General features: G+C 37.6%; 6 protein-coding genes across 7 annotated transcripts; all 6 read left to right on the top strand.

Moving 5' to 3' along the window:
* Positions 1-191: 191 nt before the first annotated feature.
* Positions 192-7,013, top strand: LSM04_006328 (uncharacterized protein; the record flags this gene model as incomplete). 2 transcript variants are annotated; one of them, XM_067331113.1, is made up of 1 exon in its annotated part: positions 192-7,013. In XM_067331113.1, the coding sequence occupies one exon, from the start codon at positions 192-194 to the stop codon at positions 7,011-7,013; it is 6,822 nt and encodes a 2,273-aa protein (XP_067189100.1). The 2 variants fall into 2 exon arrangements, with proteins under 2 accessions (XP_067189100.1, XP_067189101.1); XM_067331114.1 differs by having other exon boundaries at positions 6,186-7,013.
* Positions 7,014-7,712: 699 nt separating this feature from the next.
* Positions 7,713-8,648, top strand: LSM04_004660 (uncharacterized protein; the record flags this gene model as incomplete). Its single annotated transcript, XM_067331111.1, has 1 exon — positions 7,713-8,648. The coding sequence occupies one exon, from the start codon at positions 7,713-7,715 to the stop codon at positions 8,646-8,648; it is 936 nt and encodes a 311-aa protein (XP_067189063.1).
* A 668-nt stretch (positions 8,649-9,316) lies between these two features.
* Positions 9,317-12,814, top strand: LSM04_003306 (Lipin; the record flags this gene model as incomplete). The annotated part of the gene is made up of 1 exon (XM_067331110.1): positions 9,317-12,814. One exon carries the CDS (start codon positions 9,317-9,319, stop codon positions 12,812-12,814), a length of 3,498 nt encoding a protein of 1,165 aa, XP_067189040.1.
* A 1,518-nt stretch (positions 12,815-14,332) lies between these two features.
* Positions 14,333-14,968, top strand: LSM04_003815 (uncharacterized protein; the record flags this gene model as incomplete). Its single annotated transcript, XM_067331109.1, has 1 exon — positions 14,333-14,968. One exon carries the CDS (start codon positions 14,333-14,335, stop codon positions 14,966-14,968), a length of 636 nt encoding a protein of 211 aa, XP_067189052.1.
* Positions 14,969-15,703: 735 nt separating this feature from the next.
* LSM04_009107 (uncharacterized protein) lies at positions 15,704-18,067 on the top strand (the record flags this gene model as incomplete). The annotated part of the gene is made up of 1 exon (XM_067331108.1): positions 15,704-18,067. One exon carries the CDS (start codon positions 15,704-15,706, stop codon positions 18,065-18,067), a length of 2,364 nt encoding a protein of 787 aa, XP_067189137.1.
* Positions 18,068-18,781: 714 nt separating this feature from the next.
* On the top strand, positions 18,782-20,344 carry LSM04_006389 (Thymidylate synthase/dCMP hydroxymethylase domain; the record flags this gene model as incomplete). Its single annotated transcript, XM_067331107.1, has 1 exon — positions 18,782-20,344. One exon carries the CDS (start codon positions 18,782-18,784, stop codon positions 20,342-20,344), a length of 1,563 nt encoding a protein of 520 aa, XP_067189103.1.
* Positions 20,345-21,715: the final 1,371 nt, after the last annotated feature.

The raw sequence follows: 21,715 nt of genomic DNA, 5'->3' as shown, positions 1-21,715 counted from the left end.
AACATTTCATTATATACCGATCTAATTGGTATCCTCATCCTATATATCTGTCTAAACGACGGTATAAAGAGGGAGTGAGAGAATTACCAAGAAAACAGAAACAGAAGCAAAGAAAAACATTTATACATTTTTATCACAAATAAATAAAGAGAATAAAATAGAAAAAGATATCATTTAACTGTGAGAGTAAAATGATGCAACGAAGAACTGCAGTCACCACATCATCTCTACCATTGCTGTTAATGTTAAGAGATCACGCACACATGACCATCGCTACACAGCAACGTTACTCCAGTAGTAATAGTAATAGTAATAATACCACAAAACCCACGGAACGGCGATTTACATACCGACCACATCAACTCTCAAATCGAAATACACCTATTACTACTAATACCAATACTAGTAAGACTACTAATAGTACTAATGCGTCATCTCCTCTACACTCCTTATCGACCACCACAACAAATACGGAGAATAAAAAGATGACACCATCATCTATAAATGTCACTGTGGATTCCCTCACACCGCCATCGATGTTAACGGCTGAATTGGCTGTAGAATATATGGCAGCACTGCGTGGATTACATCAATCACTTGGAATTGTACAAACAGCATCACGCATACGCTGGCAGGCAAGAGACTTTCTACTACGTGGCATAACTCAACCACAACCACAACAAGAACAACTATCATCATCATCATCATCAACATTATTGAATACTGGATCTAAATTATCTTTAGAAATGACAGAAGAACTGGCATGTGCTATTTTTGTTACCTGTGCACACTTTGAGGTATCAATTGTGGAATGTCCCTATGGACTTCGTAGTGTGAAACTTCTACAACAAGTGTGGAAGAGACGACTAACCTCATCATCAGCATCATTATCATCACCAGTGCCATCTGAAGATAATAATAATAATAATAATAATAATAATAATAATAATAATATTACTATTACATGTGAAGATGCTGAAATACTTGGACGACTGACGATGGCGTTACTGGAACAATTTGCCAATCGTGTACTTCACCACACACCGGAACAATATACAGTTTTATCGCAGTTATTATGTGAAACATTCCTTCCTGCTGTGATGACGTTATTACAGGATGATCGCCTCTTTGCAGTAAAGAGTAGTGAAACGAAAGAAAGAGAAAAAAGAAGTATGACTGTGAGACAAGCAACGGCCTTTTCCGTATTACTATCGGCGTTAACTAAAGCGGCTATGACGCAATGGGCAAAAAGTGGGAATACAATAGATACAACATCTGTTATTTTATTTAGTCCACCAGCATCACGATTACGATCATCTGAGGTAATAGCCACAAGAGAGATTGGATCATCAACATCTGAAGAGGAAATCTCAACTAATACAGTAGGGACAAGTCAGATGACAGTTATACCAATTTCATTAGAAACGTTAGCAGAAAGATTAGAAATGTACGCTAATTGTTTTGTTTCTTTACAAGCAAAAGAGACGGCACTGCCGGTACTGCGTTTCTGTACACTTACACAATGTATTCCATTGTTTGTAACACTACGAGATGAGAAGGCGATTGATAGAAGTAGTAATATTAACAGAGAAACAAGCGATCTCATAATATCTTCATTAGTGAAATCCATTACAACTGTACTTCGAACGGCACTTGGTCCTGCGGAATATGTCGTTTCACATCAAGTAGCGAATATGGCATCTATTTACACACGTGTATTGTGTTTTAATCGAACGATAAAGGAAGGCAGAAACACCATAATAACTCCCTCTTCATCGTGGATGATATTTGAAAATGTTATGATGGGAGTACAGGAAGAAATGCTTTACCGTGTGGAGGCCCTTTCACCATGTAATGTTATGCTGCAAATATGTGAACGCGTTACACCGTTTGCGAGAAAATATCTTTTTTCTGATCTCGCCGCTTTATTGAGTGCTTTAACAAGAATATACCGTGTGGTGTGTAGACATCATAATATTGAATGGATGCAGGAGAGAAATTGTATGGATACAAAAAGTGTAAAGACGCCAAAGAGGGAAATAACAAATTCCTCCAAAGGTGTAATTACACATAAACGGTTTGAACGGCGTCGTACTAGTATTACTACTATTAGTACTACTACTACTACTACTACTATTCCCATTTCACAAACAACAACAGGAATGATGTTAACAAAGGATAAGAGTAATGCAACCCCTGTAGAAACAGACGCATTATCATCTTTACCAGTAAAGCCTAGTTTAAGGGTTAGCAATGAAGATATTGCAGAGATTGAGGGAGAGTTGGAGGTTCTGTTAGATGCCTGTGTGGTGGTGATTGAACGGCATATGCCCACAACATGTAAAAATCGTTCGGTATTTGTTGCACAACAAGGAAATGATACTCCCACCACTAATGAAAACGATAAAACGAATAAGAGTGGAAGTGGAAATAATCATGATAATAATATGATGAGTACGACGGATGGTGTGGATATAAAAAAGGATTCCTTCATTGCATTAGCCAGAGTTGGTGCTGCACAAGCAAAGGCACTTGGAGGAAGAAGTCGTCTGTTAAAGAAATCTATATCATGTAAAGAACTTGTTATGATTGCGGAAAGTATTCATGCACTTAGTTGGAGACCATTTATGGCATTTCAAGAACGATTACAAATTGCACTCTCTGCGGAGATTGGACAAATGGAGCTAAACTCGCAACAGTATGTGCATCTTATTTGTTTACTCCTCCGTTCACCTCCTGCGCTCCCGTCTGTTATTTTTCACGCGGTTGGGGATCGACTTAAGCGTCTCATTCACGCGGATGCTATTACGGTAGAAGCCGCGATAACAGCACTAACAAGATGTAATAATAATAATAATAATAATAATAATAATAATAATAATAATAATAATAATAATGGGAAAAAGAATGATATTTCTCTTTATGGTGATGAGAAGGGAGTGATAGCCGCGGCACATGTGCGTTCTTTACAGGACAAACCTCTTTCTCTCCTCGATGCCTGCGCTGTCGTCTTTGCCTTTGCACAGAAAATGAAAGGCAGTACACTCCCATTATTGCATGATCTTCTTGTTCGTTGTGGTTATTTAATTCTCTCTCATTATCCTTCTTTGACGGAATGCCCGGATGAAAACACAATAATGGCATTAGTGATGTTTGTGGCGAGTGCCACTTGTGTGATGATGCGTCATGCATTCATGCAGACATCCGAAGATCGTGTGTGTTTATTTATTACCGCCTGCAGAGATCATGCGGCGAGGATATTAATATCGTATATACAAAGATACATAAATAAAGATACCATAACAGAACCAACAAAAACGATAACAAAGAAATGTATAAATGGGGTATTTGGCTTTTCTTCTATTCGGGATATGGCTTATTTCTGTATGATGTTAGAGCCATATGCATTACAGAGTAATGGCGATATTACATGTATTTATCAACATGTGCGGGATTCGTACATTTCACGTGCCTCCCAATGTGATAGTGTTGAAGTGGCACAATTCATCATGGACCTTCTCGCCGTAGCCTCATTGGAACCACTATACACTAATAATAGTAATAATAATAATAATAATAATAATAATAATAATAATAATAATAATAATGGTAGTAATAATAATAATAATAATAATAATAATGGTAGTAATAATAATGATAAGGAGACTAGTACGTCGTTAACATGGGTGTTGCCATCATGGATGATTGAACCATTGCGATTACGTGAACGCTGCGAGGGAAATCGTCGACTTCTCACGTTAACATTTCTTCCACTTCTCTGCCGTACAACAGGAGAAATAAGTACAGATGTGAATCATGTACTGGAATTAACTCGCATGCATTGTCGTACCTTTGCCACACTCGTCACAATACTATTATTACTACGTCATACACATTCTATCACTCTCGATACTACTACTACTACTACTACTACTACTACTAATAATAATAATAATAATAATAATAATAATAATAATAATAATAATAATAATAGTAATAATGGTAATAATCATATTAGTACAACAACTGTGCGAGATGTGGTATTGCGTAAAGTGGCCCAACTCACACGTCGAACGGCACATCCAATGGAGTTATTTTGCTTCTTTGAAATGTATGGAGATTGTGCAGATATCGTATCTGCTTGTGTGAGTGAACTTGTGCCAACGGCGGTGTGTTTTACCGCAAAGAATGCCTTTGTGCCAGTTATACTCGTAAATGCCGCCGTACGTGCGGTACGACGATTACAATCACGTGAATTAATACAACGTTGGTTTACCGTCATGTCTCCTCTTATTATCACTGCCGTTATGTACTCCCGTGAACCAATTGATACCGTGTTGGATTTGTTAGAACTCGTTGGTAGTGATGATCCACAATTGGTGCAGTCGATTGTGCGTGCCTCTGCCGCATTACAGGCCATTCATGAGACATTTAGTTTCACCATAGCTGGAAATACACTTCTGCGATTATTATTAATGTTACAAGGGGGAAGTCGATCGAATGCGATTATGCGGCGATTACACACGGCGGCAGGGAAATTACTGCAGACGAGTAGTGTAAATATACCACTAGAGCAATTAGCACAAACGATGTTATTACCATCTCTGCAGGGAACCACACTGGGAAGACGTTTAACGCGATTGTTTATCTTTCGCATGGAGTCACTGCTTGGGACTACACGCGTACGTGCAAGAGGAGGAGGACGTACATTAGAGACAACAACAACAACAACAACAACAACAACTACTACTACTACTACTACTACTACTATCAATACTATTAATACTATTATTAATACGACACAGGGGAATATACAGTTAAACTCAAAAGAAGAAAAAGAAAAAGAGTGGGATAAAACATTAAATGGATTAGAGTTGGAGCATTGGTTGACGTTACTCCGTTCTCCCCCTTTGGTGGCACCTTCTTCACATCGTTTTCTTGTGGAGATGCAGGCGAATTTGGCTGAAAAGGAACGTCGACGAGGGAAATTAACAGAATCAACAGCAAAATCAATATTATCATATAATAATAATAATAATGATAATAATGAACAAGGAACAAGTTTCACTATGGAAGAATGTCAAGAAACTACAGCGAGGAAGAAGGGAAGTATTGCTACAGAAACTGTTCAGAATCATCCACATCGTGGTTTGGCAATTGTTTATGCCTTCTCTGAATACACTGTTGCTTGTTTACATCGTTCGCTTGGTACCTTTCGTTTTATTCGATTTGTCTCGGAGTTATTACGTCAAACCGCACTTGTGGGAACTATTAAAACATCTTGTCAAGCTTCATATACTTTACCCTCCATGTGTAGTAGTAATAGTAATAGTAGTAGTAATTTTAATTGTATATGGATGTATGATGGAAGTTTATCACCATTATCAGATGAGCGTGTTCAGCCGTTTATGCGGTTAGCGAATCAATTAGTGGAAGAAATGTCTACAGATTTGGGTGGATTTGTACAGCGCGAACAACAACAAGAAAAACAACAACAACGACATGACATGAAGAAACGTACCAGAAAAGAAGTTGTTATAGACGTGGAAGCTATTTTGGAGTATTTACAATTACTAGATCTATATAACCCACGATGCTATGAAGAACGTCTCCTCTTGTCACAAGCGCAAACCCAAGAAAAAGAAAAAGAAGGTGAGATGGATGTTTTTACAGATATAGTGGGTTTACCACATCGTCATCTCTATCGTTTATTAATGTTATTACCACAATACTGGGGTGAAGAGTCAGGAGTTACTGAAACAGATAACATTCATCTTTGTTTGTGTAATATATCATCTCTTTTTAATTACTGCGCTACTTCAACAGTGGATTCACTTTCATTTCATACACCATATACATTATGCTCTCATACTAACAGTGATAACTCGAATACTGGGCGTTACTCTATGATAGAAATATTCGGTTCTAGTCGACCTCTTATCACAGATGTTTGGCTTCCAATTAATACCGTACATTCACGTCGATGTACAATAGAGCAAAGCGCTAAATCACAACTCTTCAAGGCATTAATGCGATGTTTACTGCGTGATGATAACGACACGACTGTTAATAATAATAGTAATAATAATAATAATAATAATAATAATAATAATAATAATAATAATAATAATAATAATAATAATAATAATAATAATAATAATAATAAGAATAGTGATAATACTTGTATGACGGATGTATCATATACTGCTGCTACGAGAGCACGATTAGCAACACTCGGCCCACGTGATTTGGCTTGTGTTGTACAGGCCTGTGCTCAACACAAGAAGAACCATACTACTACTACTACTACTGATAATAATAATAATAATAATAATAATAATAATAATAATAATAATAATAATAATAATACGGTTGTTATGGCTACTATAAAGAACGTTAATGATAACGTTAACAGTACTAATCCACGAAATGGGCCAATGTGTGGTTATAACAGTAAACTTGCGGCTGCCGTTGTGGGCATTGCGGTTGAACTTCTCACAGATTTACTCCCAAGCACCACCGCGGAGGATCTACACGATGTTGTTATGGCACTTCTCCCATTATTACCCAATCCCCATTCAAGCCCACAAGAGAAGAAGAAAGAGAAAACAACAACAACAACAAACGAACAATCTCAATATACAAATATGCAGCATATAACTGTTGGGGATATTGAGATTCGTCGTCTCCTCGCACATGTCGCGGTTGTGATGGGAAATGACACGGAACGATTTCCATTACCGCTGCTCTCTGTTATTCTGCAGCGATTACACACACCGCATGGATTAGTCTCTGCCGCCTCTGCGCAGATGATGTTGGCGAGTCTAAACGCATCAGATAACACAAATGAACAAGAAAGAGAAAAAGAAGAAGAACAAGAAAATGTGAATGATGAAATGATGGGGAGAATGGAAGAGACTGCGATAAATAGTCGGGGATATTATAGAACGACGGTGTCTCTTTTGCGGGATATTGTGGCCTCCTATAATAATTCTTCATCCCCCATGGAGTAAATAGTTGGCGTTTAGTCTGGTTAACTATGATATATATATATATATATATATATATATATATATATATATATTTGTATTATGAATGGATGAATAAATAAGAAAAGTGAAGGGTAAACTCATCTGGGAATAAGTTTTCTTTGTTTTTGTTATTGCTTGTTCTTGTTATATTGGTTTGTAGAAACCGTTTTTCACAAAGAGAATGAGAAGAAAAAAATGGGAATCATAAGGGTGTATGTGTTTATCACCTGAACCCACTGCAAATTAGAGATATTGTACAGTTTGAGAGAAACAGACTAATCTCTATTGATATGAGAGATACACATACTCACATAACACATTGCCGAATCACAATATTTACAGAAATTAAAGATTAGGTGAAACCATACAGATTTGATAGATACATATATGTCTAATTCATCTTTTTTTTTAGTAATATGCAATGATTTTGTTTTTAAAAGAGGAATAATATGTTACAATTGTTTCTTTTTTCTTTTTTTTCTCTTTCATACTATATATATATATATATATATATAATACATTATATTGCATGGATTTAGCTGATTTATACACTCAGAATAAAGAAAGAAACAAAGAAAAAAAAGGATATCCATTGCTATACTTCTTTCTCTCTCCCTCTCTATTTGTTGAGAGACTTCATATCATATTACGATTCCCAACACTACAACCATTAATTAATCCATGTCTACTACGCGTAATAATGATAATAATACTTTAGATCCGCATCTCTCTACACTATCACCATACAAACGTGCGGAGTATGAATGTGTGAGTGGTATCACAACTCTGCGACAGGCCCTACACAAAGTAACACAACTGGAGAGTCATATGGATAATAATAATAATAATAATAATAATAATAATATTAATAATAATAATAATAATAATAGTCATAATCGTAATAATAAAAAGAATAATAGCAATAGTGATAGTATTATGGAATTAACAAGGGCCCGACAGTCCGCGCGGTATGCCCATCAACAATTAGACAAACTCGCCAAAGACGCCCAACGTGCGGCCCGTCGTGCGAAGAATGTCTACGATGCGGATATAAAGGAATTACTACACCACGTTGATACAGCCAAACGGTGGTATCGTGAGTGTTTCCGCGTTGTTCCCACACACGAACAACGAGAAGAAAAAGAAAAAGAAGAAATAAACGAAAAAGAAAAATATTATTATTCTTATTCTTATCATCATCGTAAAGGTCTAGGGGCCACAGATCTGACAACACCACTTCTCCACAGTGAAAGTAAAGACGATAATGGCCACCACACCACCATCTCTGTTACCGGCGATGTGGAGTTTCAACAGTACGCCGCACAAGTGCAACACAACACGGAACTCTCAGAGGCCGCATTAGATCGTATTGCCCACGGTATTGGTCGACTGCGGGATAATGCCCTACAACTCACTGGTGAACTCCGTACACAGGAAGTATTACTATATGACGTGGAACAGAAAGTAGATACTACGACTGTGAAATTGAGTAGTCTTAACGCGAAGCTGCGGAGGGTGATAAGGAGTGTAAGAAAAACGGATTGTTGTGTGTATGTGTTTTGCTTTCTTCTATTAGTGGCAGTAATTGTTGTGATTATTGTTTTGATTAAAAACTAGTGAGAGGGGTGGGGTGAAGTTTTATTACAGATAAAACTCCAGTGAAGTGTATGGGATTCCCTTTATTAAAAAATTTAAAAAATTTAAAAAATTTACACATATATATATATATATATATATAGTATGAAGAGGATTCCTTATCGATATTATTCTAATTCATGTGCTTTATATATATATATATATATATATATATATATATATATATATCCATTTATGTGCGATTATTCTTATGTCTATGTTCTGTGACACACATATCCTTTCCATTCCGACAGAATAACAGTAAGAGAAAATTTTTTTGGAAATAAACCTTGTTTAAAATAAATAAAAAAGATTTAGTATATAGTAGCACGTTTTAACTTGTATATGAAATTTCTTTTTCCTTTTTTCTTTCTCTCTTTTTCTTATTTCTACTCTCATACAGTCAACCAAGGAGAAGGAGCCTCCCTTCTGCTCTTACTCTTTCTCTCCAAAAAGAAAAGGAAAAAGTCAGTGAAGATAGATAGCGAAAAAGAAAAAAAAATAAACAAAGAAAAGGGAATTATATATATATATATATATATATTATATTCACCTCATCACGCTGGTTCTACCATTTTTTATTCTGGTTGTAATTGCACTAGCTGCTACTGCTGGTAGGTCTACACCCCTTTCCCTTCCCTACAGACGACATGATCTCCAGCATTGGCGGGTTCCTCAATCCCAACAATCTCGACATGACGAGCAATGCCAACGACGTTATCGTCGTACGCCACCCTAGTGGACGTTTGTACAGCACGCCGTTTAACGTTCGCTTTGGTAAAGTAAAGGTGTTAAGCCCGAGTGATAAGGTGGTGCATGTGGAGGTGAATGGGGTGCAGACATCGGCGGTAATGAAGATGGGCCCTGATGGGAAGGCGTTCTGGCTTAAACTCACTCGCCGATCCGAGTGTGATAATGGGAGACCGGAATCTCCTATTATAATAACGATCAACGATGAGGATGATGTCTATACGAATAGCAATACTGGTAATCCTAACAGCATTAAGAATAATACAGCAACAACAACAACAACAGCTAATACTACTACTACTACTACTACTAATACTACGAGGGGAGACAGGGTAGTAACTTTCCAAGAACCACAATTAAGACTTCTACAGTCCCTAAAAGGGATGGAAATTCATAAAAAAGAGGGAAATAAAACAGAAACAACAACGGGTGTGAATATGAGAGATGGGGTTGCTGTAATCGTGGGTGATGAGAGTCATACGGTAAAAGAAAGTACTGTAAAAGAAGGACGTGAGGGACATCGTAAACGTAATTCTTTAATAAAATCTTCTATACCCAATCAAACTTTATTACAACTTATTAGTGATCTTGATGTCCTGATTAAACAGGTTCAAGAACATCAGGGGGAAAAGAAAGATGGTAACGCAGATAAACCTCATGTAGAAAATGCACCATCTTTAGAAGAAACGAAAGATGAATATGCATCTCAATTAGCTAAACTACAAGAACAGACGAAAGAGTTAAAACTTACACTAAGTCAATTGAATGTAAATCCTGTTGCTGCTGATGCCGCTGTTGCTGCTGTGCCTGTTAGGTGTGGTGGAAAGCATGAAGAAGAGCACGTTTCTTTTCCTGCCTTTCAATTAAAATCACCAACGGCAAACGATGATAAAGTGAACGATGAAGAAAAAGATGTATTATCCGATAAAAATAAAGAACCTTTAGTAGAAGCTATTGCCGCCATACGAGCAGCTAAAGCTGTTATGACTGTAGAAGCAATTGCGTTAACAGATAATGGATCCATCGCTACAGGGGCAAGTTCTGTGGCAAGTGATGATGCCTTTGATTCACAAGATGATCACTATTTATTTGAAGATGCTATTGGTCCAGATATATATGACTCTGATGAGTTTGTATCTCCCACTGAATTTCCAGAAAATATATTAACGAATACGCAGGGAGTTTCCGCTTCTGGTGTGTTTCCTCTTCCTTCTTCTTTTGCTGCTGCTGCTGCTGCTGCTACTGGTAGGAGTGATGCGACTGTGGATACTGAATTTGTTGAACCTACCATTGATACTACTAATACTGATAATAATAATAATAATAATAATAATAATAATAATAATAATAATAATAATAATAATAATACGACGGATGCAACACCTATCATTACGACGCTGTTACCAGTTCGTGCGAATTGTAGTATGACTGGTAGACCGCACTCCTCACCGAGAGTTCCTCTTGCAACGGGCGATGAACCACTCACTGCGGATGATGCCATATACAATTGTAGTAATCGCGATAGCAGTAGAAGCAGTAGTGTGAGTGGTAGCAGCATTGGTGGTGATAGTGGTATGTTGTACCTTGTAAGTACGCTAATTCCCACCGAAGCGGACTTACTACGATTAAACTTAATGGAGGGACATAATCATGTGCGGTATATCACTTACAGTTCACTACGTGGAGAAGTAGCTGTAGAGGCAAATGTGTACTTGTGGGATAGCAGCGATCGTCTTGTTGTGAGTGATGTTGATGGTACGGTAACGAAGAGTGATGTTTGGGGTCATCTTATGCCACTCATTGGACGTGATTGGACTCATCCTGGTATTTGTTCGCTCTATAGTAAGATTGAGCAGAATGGGTATAAATTTGTTTACCTGACCGCACGTAGTTTATCACAAATTAGTATGACCCGTAATTTTCTCTGGAAAGTTGAGCAGAATGGTTCTCGACTACCAAAAGGACCTGTATTAACAACACCGCAGCGTTTCTTTACCGCTCTTACACAGGAAGTATCTAAAAAATCACATTTATTTAAAACGGCATGTTTAAAACAAGTCTTGGATGCTTTTCCACCTCAGTGTAAACCATTCTACGCTGGCTTTGGTAATCGAATTAGCGATGTATGGAGTTACGCCGCTACACGGATTCCAAAACATAAAATTTTTATCATTGAACCGGACAGTGTATTGAAGGTACATAATGTCAAACAAACCTATAATGATCTTGCACGAATCGTCGATGTTATTTTCCCTCCTATTGTCAAGCGAAAAATACGACATAAACGCACTACAGAAGGCGCTAATAACATGAATACCGCCGGTGCCTCACCTGAGAGTCATGATGTGGGAAGTGATAGTTCCTTTGGTGTGGTGAGTGGAACTATGGCTTGTGTGTCTCCCGGTGTTTTTTCATTAGATGGCATCGAATCCCCATCGCAAATTGCCACGCATGACGAATCCCGTCCACTGGCGTCTAGTGGAAATACCGGCGGAGGATCCTCTTTTGCGGAGATGATGGATGCAGAGAGAAAGTCTGCCTTATCATCATCCTCCTCTGGCTATTACGATCACACTGATGTGGCGGTGGATCAGGAGTTTCACTCTTATCTCTACTGGCGTGTTCAACCAGCGGATCTCATCGCAGAGCCGAAAGCGGGTAAACAGAACAGCAGTGGGACGGAAACTGTACAGGAAAAACAAAAACAACAACAACAAGGTCTTTTTAATAAGTGGTTGGGTTTCAATCTTGGGTTAACGTCTGCGAGTGATAATAGTGGAAGTAAACCGCAAGAGAGTGTTGGGAGAAAAATAGTTGCATCTGCCGTGGGAGGGGCAAGTCCTTCAGTTGGGAGTGATTCACTCAATGCAAGTGGTTTAACACAAACCTCAGCCAATGCCCAGGAGAGCAGTTTAGTCACCAGTACTCTTATCGATATCACAACCACTACTACTACTACTACTACTACTACTACTACTACTGCTACTACTACTAGTAATACTAATACTAATACTAGTAATACTAGTAATACTAGTAATGCTAATGTTAATCTTGATAGTGATAAAAAGGTACAAAATGTTGGAGGCGTTAATTCAAGCACGATGGAAACCGGAAAAAGTAAACCGTCTGCATGTGAAGTGGATATGACATCGCCTCCTGCAGCAGCTGCTGGAAGTACAGGAAAGACCACAACGAATATCTCAACAGCAACAACAGTGACGGGTAAAGAAGGATCATCACGTGGTTGGCTTTTCTGGAGGTCTGCGAGTAGTACGCTTAATGGTGGAACTGCGGAATGTCCATCTGGTGTAGGGGAAACTATGGGGAATGAAAAGAACACTGAAGGTGGTACTGCCACGGCTTCATCATATGCTGCATCTCCTAAAAAGGGAGTGTAGATGTTCATTCTCTCTCTGTAATGTGTTTTGATTTTTTTTTTTGCTTTCTTTGTTTTCATTTCTGAGAATACCAATGTGTATGCATATATCACACAAACGAGACGAGAGGAAAAAAAATCAAACCATATTGTGTGTGTGTTTATTACTGTGCCTCTATAACAAGAAAAGGAAAGGGATGAAAAAAAAAAATGAAAGATTATGGATATGAGAATAAGAGCCCAAAAAGGGATTTCTATCCTTTTTTTATTATCTCTTGTTTTCTTAGTGATATTATGAGAATCATGAATTCGAATGATAATTGATACTACATTCTGTTTTTTCTTTCCTTCTTTCTTTTTTCTTGCTTTTCAGATTTATGTATTGGTTTACTATGTCTTCCTGCGAATTTCTTTCTTTTTTTGCTTTTTTTTTCTCTTTGTTTTTCGTTTCTTTTTTTTTTTTGCTTTTATTTCGTCCTTCGAAAGGGAAAGAAAAACAAAGGCTGTGTGTCTCCTCACATTCTCTGTTGCCGAGTGTCTGTCCCAGACTATATATATATATATATATATATATATATATATATATATATATATATATATCATATGCTATCTGTTTCCGTGCTTCTTGGGGAAGGGTTTTTTTTTCTTTTTCTTTTTATAACTCATTCATACCATTTCGTTGTTTTCTTTCTTTCCTCGCATCGGACTGTTTACGTTTATATATATATATACATTAGCCGTAGTGCATGTGTACCAATAACAATGATGAGAAGGTGTTTATGTTGTGAGAGTTTCTGTTGGAGAAATGTGTAATTGAATTGCATGGAAAAAGCGATATTACAAACAAAAAAACAGAAAAATGATTGTTCTCTCACGTATTGCACGTCATTTTTTTTGCTTCCTTTTGTTTTTCATTCATCTGAATACTGCCTTATTTATCATGTTACTAAATAAACACTCATGATTACAGATAACATACAGAGAAGGAAAGGAGGAAAGAGGCATGTATTTCTTTCTTTTTTTTTGCACACAGTACTAAAGCCCCCCACCCACACGGATTCGATGTTTTATTACTTACATTATTATTATTGTTATTGAGAACGACCACAATCAATTTTAACCACTGCTTTATTCCTTTACACCTTTTGACGTTTATCCATGATACAATTTTTCTATTCACTCCTCTTCTTTTCTCTCTCTCTCTCTCTCCACATCTTGACACTATTGCTACTGTACTTTACACGTTGCGTTTACTCTCCATTGCAGTTATTTATCTCTCACTCTCTGTTCCCCATATAATTACATAAATACAGAAAGAGGAAGGGAAAGAGAAAGGAAAATATACACATAACAAGAGGTACAGAATCAACAAATATATATCTATATCTATATCTATATCTATATATATATATATATCCCACCATCCATTCCAATAACCACACAAGTAAATTAAGTATAAAAACGAAAAACAAACACATCCATAAATAAACATTATATATATATATATATATATATATATATATATATATATATATATATAATGGAGTTTGATGCGGATATAATTCCCCTCATGCAAGGCATGGATGCCGCCCATCGCCGTATGCAAACTGAATTACTTCCACTTCTCACTGCACTGGACGAGGACGTTGTGGTATCAAAGTACGGTGTGGATGAACAGGCCCGCATCTCCATTGCGGCCGCCTACGCCCTCGTGCTGCTCACATACGCCCACGACCGGCTGTGGAATAAAGTCGGGAGTGAGAAAATAGACCCGCAGGTGAAACTAAAGATGGAGCGGGTCTCGGAGTATATTAAGAAATTACATGAAATTACACTCCTGGATAGCAAGGAACAGCAGCAGCAGCAAAAGCAGGAAAAACAAGAAGAAAAAGAAGAGAATGATAATGATAATAGGGATGGAAAGAAGAGGGGAAGGATGAAGAAGGAGAATGTAAATAAGACAGATGAGGGTAATAGTCGAAAAAGAATGCGGGAAGAAAAGAGTGAGGCTGCGGCATCTCAGTTAGATGAGACTAATAATACCAATGCTAATAATACTACGACAGATCCTTACGGTGATACATTACTCTTCAAGGAGATTGTGCGTAACAAAGGTAGAACGGCAGAATTAGTGCAGAACTTGATTGGACATACTATGAGCGCCAACAAGGCGTAAATAGTTAGTGAATGTTCGGCGTATATATATATATATATATATATATATATATATATATATATATAGGGATCTCTATATTTATCCATATTTACATATCTCTCTAATCACCTCTTCTATTCTATTTCGCAGCAGCCACAGCAAGTGTCGGCGCCACTTTTATTATTATTATTATTATTATTATTATTATTATTATTATTATTATTTGCTATTTATCATTTATTATTACTTATTATTTACACAAAGGGCTCTTGGGAAAAGAAGAAAAAAAAACCGACTCTCTCACTACATTTACAACTGCATGCGTGTTGTTCTTTGTGGTGTCTGAGCGTGATAGAGATACATAGTACATTGTATATATATATATATGCAAACATACACAGAGAAAAAGAGAAATAATTAATATATCTATTAATCGATAGATAGACATACACATCATTACAACTGTTATTAGAAATATCAGTCGAGTGGGCGTGATAGAAGATGATAGTGAAGATGGTTTTTTTTCTTTTTTTTTTTTTATTTAGGTGTGGAACTTCGTTAACAAAAAAAAAAAAAGAACGAGAGGCAGAGAAAGAGAGTGAGAGAAAGTTAGTGGGATTTACTACATTTCACACAAACTCCCAAACTTTCTCTCTATTATTAGAGTGCAATCTCTCCTTAATCCCTATTGACTACGCGAGGTCTCTTACTGCTTGTGTTTACTCTACCCGATAAAAAGAAAAAAAGAGAAAAAAAATGTTTGCCATGATGTTAATACGACAGAATACTAGTGTTGTTAGTATGGCCGCCGCATTGGCCGGATGTATTGCCGTGCTCAAATACACACAAGAACAACGCCGTCGTCGCAGTAATAACAATAGTAATAATAACAATAATAATAATAATAATAATAATAGTACGAAGAACATTGGTGTTGAGATGACATTACGTGATGTATACTCTTACCGTTCCTCGCCTTTACGTTCTGTTGGATTTCTCTTCAGTTGGTTTGGTTGGGTTGTGCGTAGTGAAACAACAGTCGTTCTCCGCACCGCAAACCGGCAGGATGCGTTATTATACCACACACAACTCACAGCACTGCAGGCGGAACAGGAACAACTGCAGTGTGGATTTACATTAGAGGTGGAGGATGTGGCGGGTTTTCACAGCGTACTTGTTATTGAGACACGAATACGTAAGCGGGATAAACAAGAGCAGGTAGTGGAAGAGAAATCCGTTTCTCATGGAATGTGTACAAGAGAGATGGAATCTGCATTTGATGCAAGTGTAACTGCAACTGCTGCAGCACTTTCATCATTGTATAATAAACAGGAATCATTAGTGTTGTGTCGTATTCCATTACCGGATCAGCGTGTGTATCGAGATTTACCGCCAGTGATCCCACGCCTTATTGCAGCGCATGCCGATAATAGACGTCTCTTTCCAACATATGCGGAGGAGTTGTTGTATTATCTTCCCTATCTTGAACAGTACAGATCTCAACAGCGAAAATATCAACAACAACATACTGTTGCATCAAGTATGATGGGAGGAACGAGAATATCAAATACATCAACGAGAAGAGCCACAACTCCCACTACGACTACTAATACTACTGCTATTACTTCGACTACATTAACTAGTATTACTAATACGACTGCAGGAACATCATCCACGGTACTCATCATGCAGGATGATGGGAATGGTGTGGATACTAGCGTAACAAGTTCGTCCTCCTTACGTATAAAGGAAGATCCCTGTTCTATTACTTCTCTTTTAGGTGATCTTATTGATGTGAATGCTATCATGTTCTCCACCTCATTATTTGTGGATTTTACGGATAAAACACCAACACCAACAACAACAACAACGGCTTCACTGTGTGGGACGGGTGATACCGGTACTGGTGTGTCTATGGGAGAAGATCAATTTATTTACGATGCTATTCATGAAGCATTTTTCCACGTTGTTCTCCGAACCCCACTCGCCCATCCGCAGGTTTCCGCAACTGAGAAATTACGCAAATATCCATTTAAAGTTTGGCACATGAGTCGTCGTTCTCGCCAGGCGGCGGCGGAGTTGTACGTAATTGATGTGGCCGCAGCGAAGGGAGATCCGTTGATTTGTCAAACACGTGTGGTGGATGAGGTGGTCGCACAGGCAGTTCTCGTGCATCATCGCGGATCACTCGTGGAGTTTGTAAAAGCCTTAAATGCACGATTTGCATTAGTGTACACACCTGTAAATGCTATTCTGCGGGAATGCATGAAACGAGAAGAAGAACAAGAGCAACAAGAAAAAGAAAAAGAAGGTGGAATTTTTGATCATCCTCATCTCAATAATAACAATATTAATAATGATCATTGTCAACATCGACCGAAGGAATATGGGCGAGATGGAGTGGATGTAGAAGACAGTGAAGGGGTTAGTGGGATTCACACTATGGGAGTGGGAAAGATATCGGAAGACAATAAATATCATGATACCGAGCGAAATGAAATACATGGGGTGAAAGAAAATGAAACAGAACAGGAATTACAAGAGAAAGTAGAGGAAGTATTAAATGGTAGTGATGAAAGTACTATAGCGATGCGAGCTATATTAGAAGAATTAACACATTTGCGGGAGTTTATTCTTAAACATCGTATTACCTTCTATAACGCCACACTCACAGCAGCTGGATCTAATCAACTGGAAGAAGTATTTGGTGTTCCGGCGACTGTTTTTCCATTTCTTCCATGTGCCCGTGAAAGTGTTGCCTTTGTTACTTGTGTCTTTGACTGCATTTCTGCCACATACGGCCTGTTGAATTTTCACAACTTTACAAAATACGCCCATGATGTATTTGTGCGTGATAGACCAGAAATTGTACGCCATGCCCCACGTATATTTCGCACACTTAACAAAACCCGCACTGGTGTGATCTCCTTTGAGGAGTTGTGTTGTTGGATGGCGCGTAAACTCTCATCTGGAATGCTTTTGCGGCCTGACGCCCATCTTATTGCGATTGCCATGTCCCTACGACTGCCTTTGGCATTGTTGATGGATAGACGACAACAGTGGTCACGTATGGAATGTGCACTGGCATCACTCTCTGATGCAGATGTGGAGGGATATTAATATATATATATATATTCTGTGTGTGTGTGTGTTTACTTTCTCTCTTCGCTTTATCTGTTTTTTATTATTATTTCTCGTTAATAATGAACGTGTAATATATATGTATGGATAATGGATATGTGGACATCTATTTTGCGAAAAAGGGGCGACAGAGGGGCGAAAAGAAAACGAAGAAATAAAAAAAAAGATTGAAAATATGTTGTGAATTCAATGGTTCGTTAATTATTTACTTAATAAATGAAAGTGAGAAAGCGGAATTTAGGAAAAGGTGACAAGGAAAATATATTTCGTTGCGCGTTTTTCTTTTTTTTCCTTTTTCGTATTTCGTTATTTCCTACTTCATTTATCTAAGGAATACTTATCTATCTATTTATCTTTATAATATAATATAATCTTTAATTTTTCTTTTTGTTTGGTTGTTTACGTTTCATGTAACTCTCACTTGTAGACTGTTTTTCTCTCAATTTTCTCTGCCTTTCAAATATATTGATATCAATATATTCGCAAATCCGTTGTTATTACGCATTTTCTACGCTGGCCACAAGGACACACATAGAGGAAAAAAAACAGAAAAAAAGTTTTTTTTCCCCGAAAAGAGCAACAACAAACAAAAAAAAAAAAACAGAAAAACATATAAAAAAAAAAAAAAACGCAAATCAACAAATAAAAAGAAGAACAGAAAAACAACAAAGGAAAAAGAATAAAAAAAGATAAATGTCTTTTAAAATTCCCATGGCTGCAACAGCAGCGGAGAGTACACGTCTTATGCTGCGTGCCTTTTCCGTTGTGGTGGCCGTTGATGAGAATGGCGGTATTGGCGATGGGAAGTCCATTCCATGGAATGTGCCGGAAGATATGAAGTTCTTTAAAGATATGACCACAAAACTACGCGGTAAAAACGTTTCCCCATCACTTGCCAAGCGCAATGCGGTTGTGATGGGCCGTAAAACGTGGGAAAGTATTCCACCAAAGTTCCGTCCACTCAAAGACCGATTAAATGTGGTGCTCTCGCGTACGGTGACCACCGAACAATTGTTAGAAGATATACCAGACGGGGAATTACGACAGGCGGCGATAAATGATATTATCGCCGTGAATGGCGGTTTGGAACAGGCACTGCAGTTGTTAGCCTCACCTGAATATGTATCAAAGATTGAAACGGTTTATTGTGTGGGCGGCGGTTGTGTGTATGCGGAGGGTATGCGGGCCCCGTGTGTGCATGTATTGCAGGCAATTTACCGTACAATTATTCACCTGCGTGATTTGAAGTGTAGTGTACACTTTAATATTCCCGCGCCTGGAACAGAAGCGGCGGCTGGAGTGGAGTGGATACGTGAAAGTATTACAGAAGATCGTCAATCCACTCACGCCACAGGGACGAAGTATGCGTTTGAAAAACTCATTCCACGCAATCTCGAAGAGGAGCAGTATTTAAATTTGGTTTCCCGCATTATTCGTGAGGGAAATGTAAAGGAGGATCGCACCGGTGTGGGGACACTTTCGCTCTTTGGTGCACAAATGCGGTTTAGTCTACGTGGCAATCGTCTTCCACTTTTAACGACAAAACGTGTATTTTGGCGAGGTGTTTGTGCCGAACTTCTCTGGTTTCTCCGCGGTGATACATACGCACAATTATTAAGTGATAAAGGTGTACATATTTGGGATGGAAACGGTTCTCGTGCGTTTCTGGACAGTCGTGGATTGCATGACTATGCAGAGATGGATCTTGGCCCAGTGTATGGCTTTCAATGGCGTCACTTTGGGGCAGAGTATAAAGATTATAAAACGAATTACGATGGAAAAGGTGTGGATCAAATTAAACAAGTGGTGGAGACGATTAAAACAAATCCAGATGATCGACGTATGATTGTAACGGCGTGGAATCCCGCTGCTTTATCAAAGATGGCATTACCACCATGTCATATGCTCGCCCAGTTCTATGTAAGTAATGGAGAGTTATCATGTATGTTGTATCAACGATCGTGTGATATGGGACTTGGTGTGCCTTTTAATATTGCCTCCTACGCCTTACTGACTATTCTCATTGCCAAAACAACAGGACTTCGACCAGGCGAACTTGTACACACATTAGGAGATGCGCATGTGTATAAGAATCACGTGGAGCCCTGTGAGGAGCAGTTAAAACGTGTCCCGCGGGCATTTCCGTTTATTGTCTTTCGCCGTGAACGGGAGTTTTTGGAGGATTACGAAGAAGATGATATGGAGGTGATTGACTATGCACCATACCCAGCCATTGCTATGAAGATGGCAGTTTAAACAAAGTGATAAAACTATCTATCAATCTGTATATATATACATAGAGAGAGAGAGAGAGAGAGAGAGAGAGAGAGAGAGAGAGGGAAGAGGAAAATGGAAGGAAAGAAAAAGACAAAGAAAAGAAAAGAAAAAAAAAAAACGCAAACGAAAGTATATTGAACATCTGTACTATAAATCGCAAATCGCATTTAATAGAGTCTAATGTGCGCATACGCACATAAGAACATTATATATATATATATATATATATATGACCGGTGAATAGGAGAATGCAATGGATATGAAAAAAAAGGGATGGTAACTTCATTACTCTTATCAAATCGCATAAATGCAACTAAAGGAGAAGAAAGGAAAAAAAAACAGAAGCCAATATAAAGAGGATTACTTAAAGAAAAAAAGTAGGTATCTCTTTTCAAACTCAAGGTATCTCTCTCTATTTATGTGAGATGCTGTTTTTTTTTTTCCTTTCTCTCTTTGATTTTTTTTTCTTGATTTGCTTTTATTTTAGTTTATTTTGCAGTTTCTGGTTTTCGTCTGCATTTTTTTCCAATTCTTTTCCCCCTGTTTTCGCTTATTTGTTTATTTATTATTATCATTGTTGTTATTATTTTTCTGGAGTATTTGATGGTGCTCCTATCAGTTCTATCTCCAATGATAGTAATAAGGGGGATTCAATGGAATAAATATGTTAATCCCTTCTCTGTTATCATAGAATTTCTCGTAGAATATGCATGTCTATATATATATATATATATATATATATATATATATATATATATATATGCTCTTTTTTGTGTGTGATTAATTTTCTTGAATATGATATTTTTCTTCTTTTCATTCGTTCTTTGATTTAATTCAAAACACTTTGTTGTACTGCTCCTGTTTTTCTTTTCTTTGCTTTGCTTGCCTGTTCCTTTGCTTGTCTTTTTTTTTAAGAAAAAAAGACGTTGAGGCCTGAAAACAAAATGTGAGTGTTTGTTTACGGTTGAACCGATGAAGGGAAACAAAAAAGAAATGAAGAAATTCGGCAGAAAAGATGGGGGAAGGCATTCTTGACAATGCGCAGGTGTTTTTCTCTTCCTGTCTTTTTTGTCAGCTTGCGATTAGAATGATCGAGTCTTACTGACTTTTACATCTTGTATGGGTTTAACTATTGGGAATATTTTTACTTCTTTTTATTCCTAACAGCGCGTCAATAGTAAGTTTTGAGGATTCTTTAATAAATAAATATCTGGTACAATTTCAATTTATTGTTTGTATTTTTTATATGATATGGGATTACGAGTAGTAGAGTTAAAATACACTGTTTTCTCTTGTTTCTTCTTTTCTCTTTCATAGGTGAAGTAAGGCTAGGATTATTCTTCTGCACAT

This window comes from Trypanosoma melophagium (assembly GCF_022059095.1).
Source record: "Trypanosoma melophagium isolate St. Kilda chromosome Unknown ctg33segment0, whole genome shotgun sequence".
In the NCBI taxonomy this organism is placed as follows: domain Eukaryota; phylum Euglenozoa; class Kinetoplastea; order Trypanosomatida; family Trypanosomatidae; genus Trypanosoma; species Trypanosoma melophagium.
The sequence above is the reverse complement of the archived record's forward strand: the minus strand, read 5'-3'. Positions and strand labels throughout refer to the sequence as shown.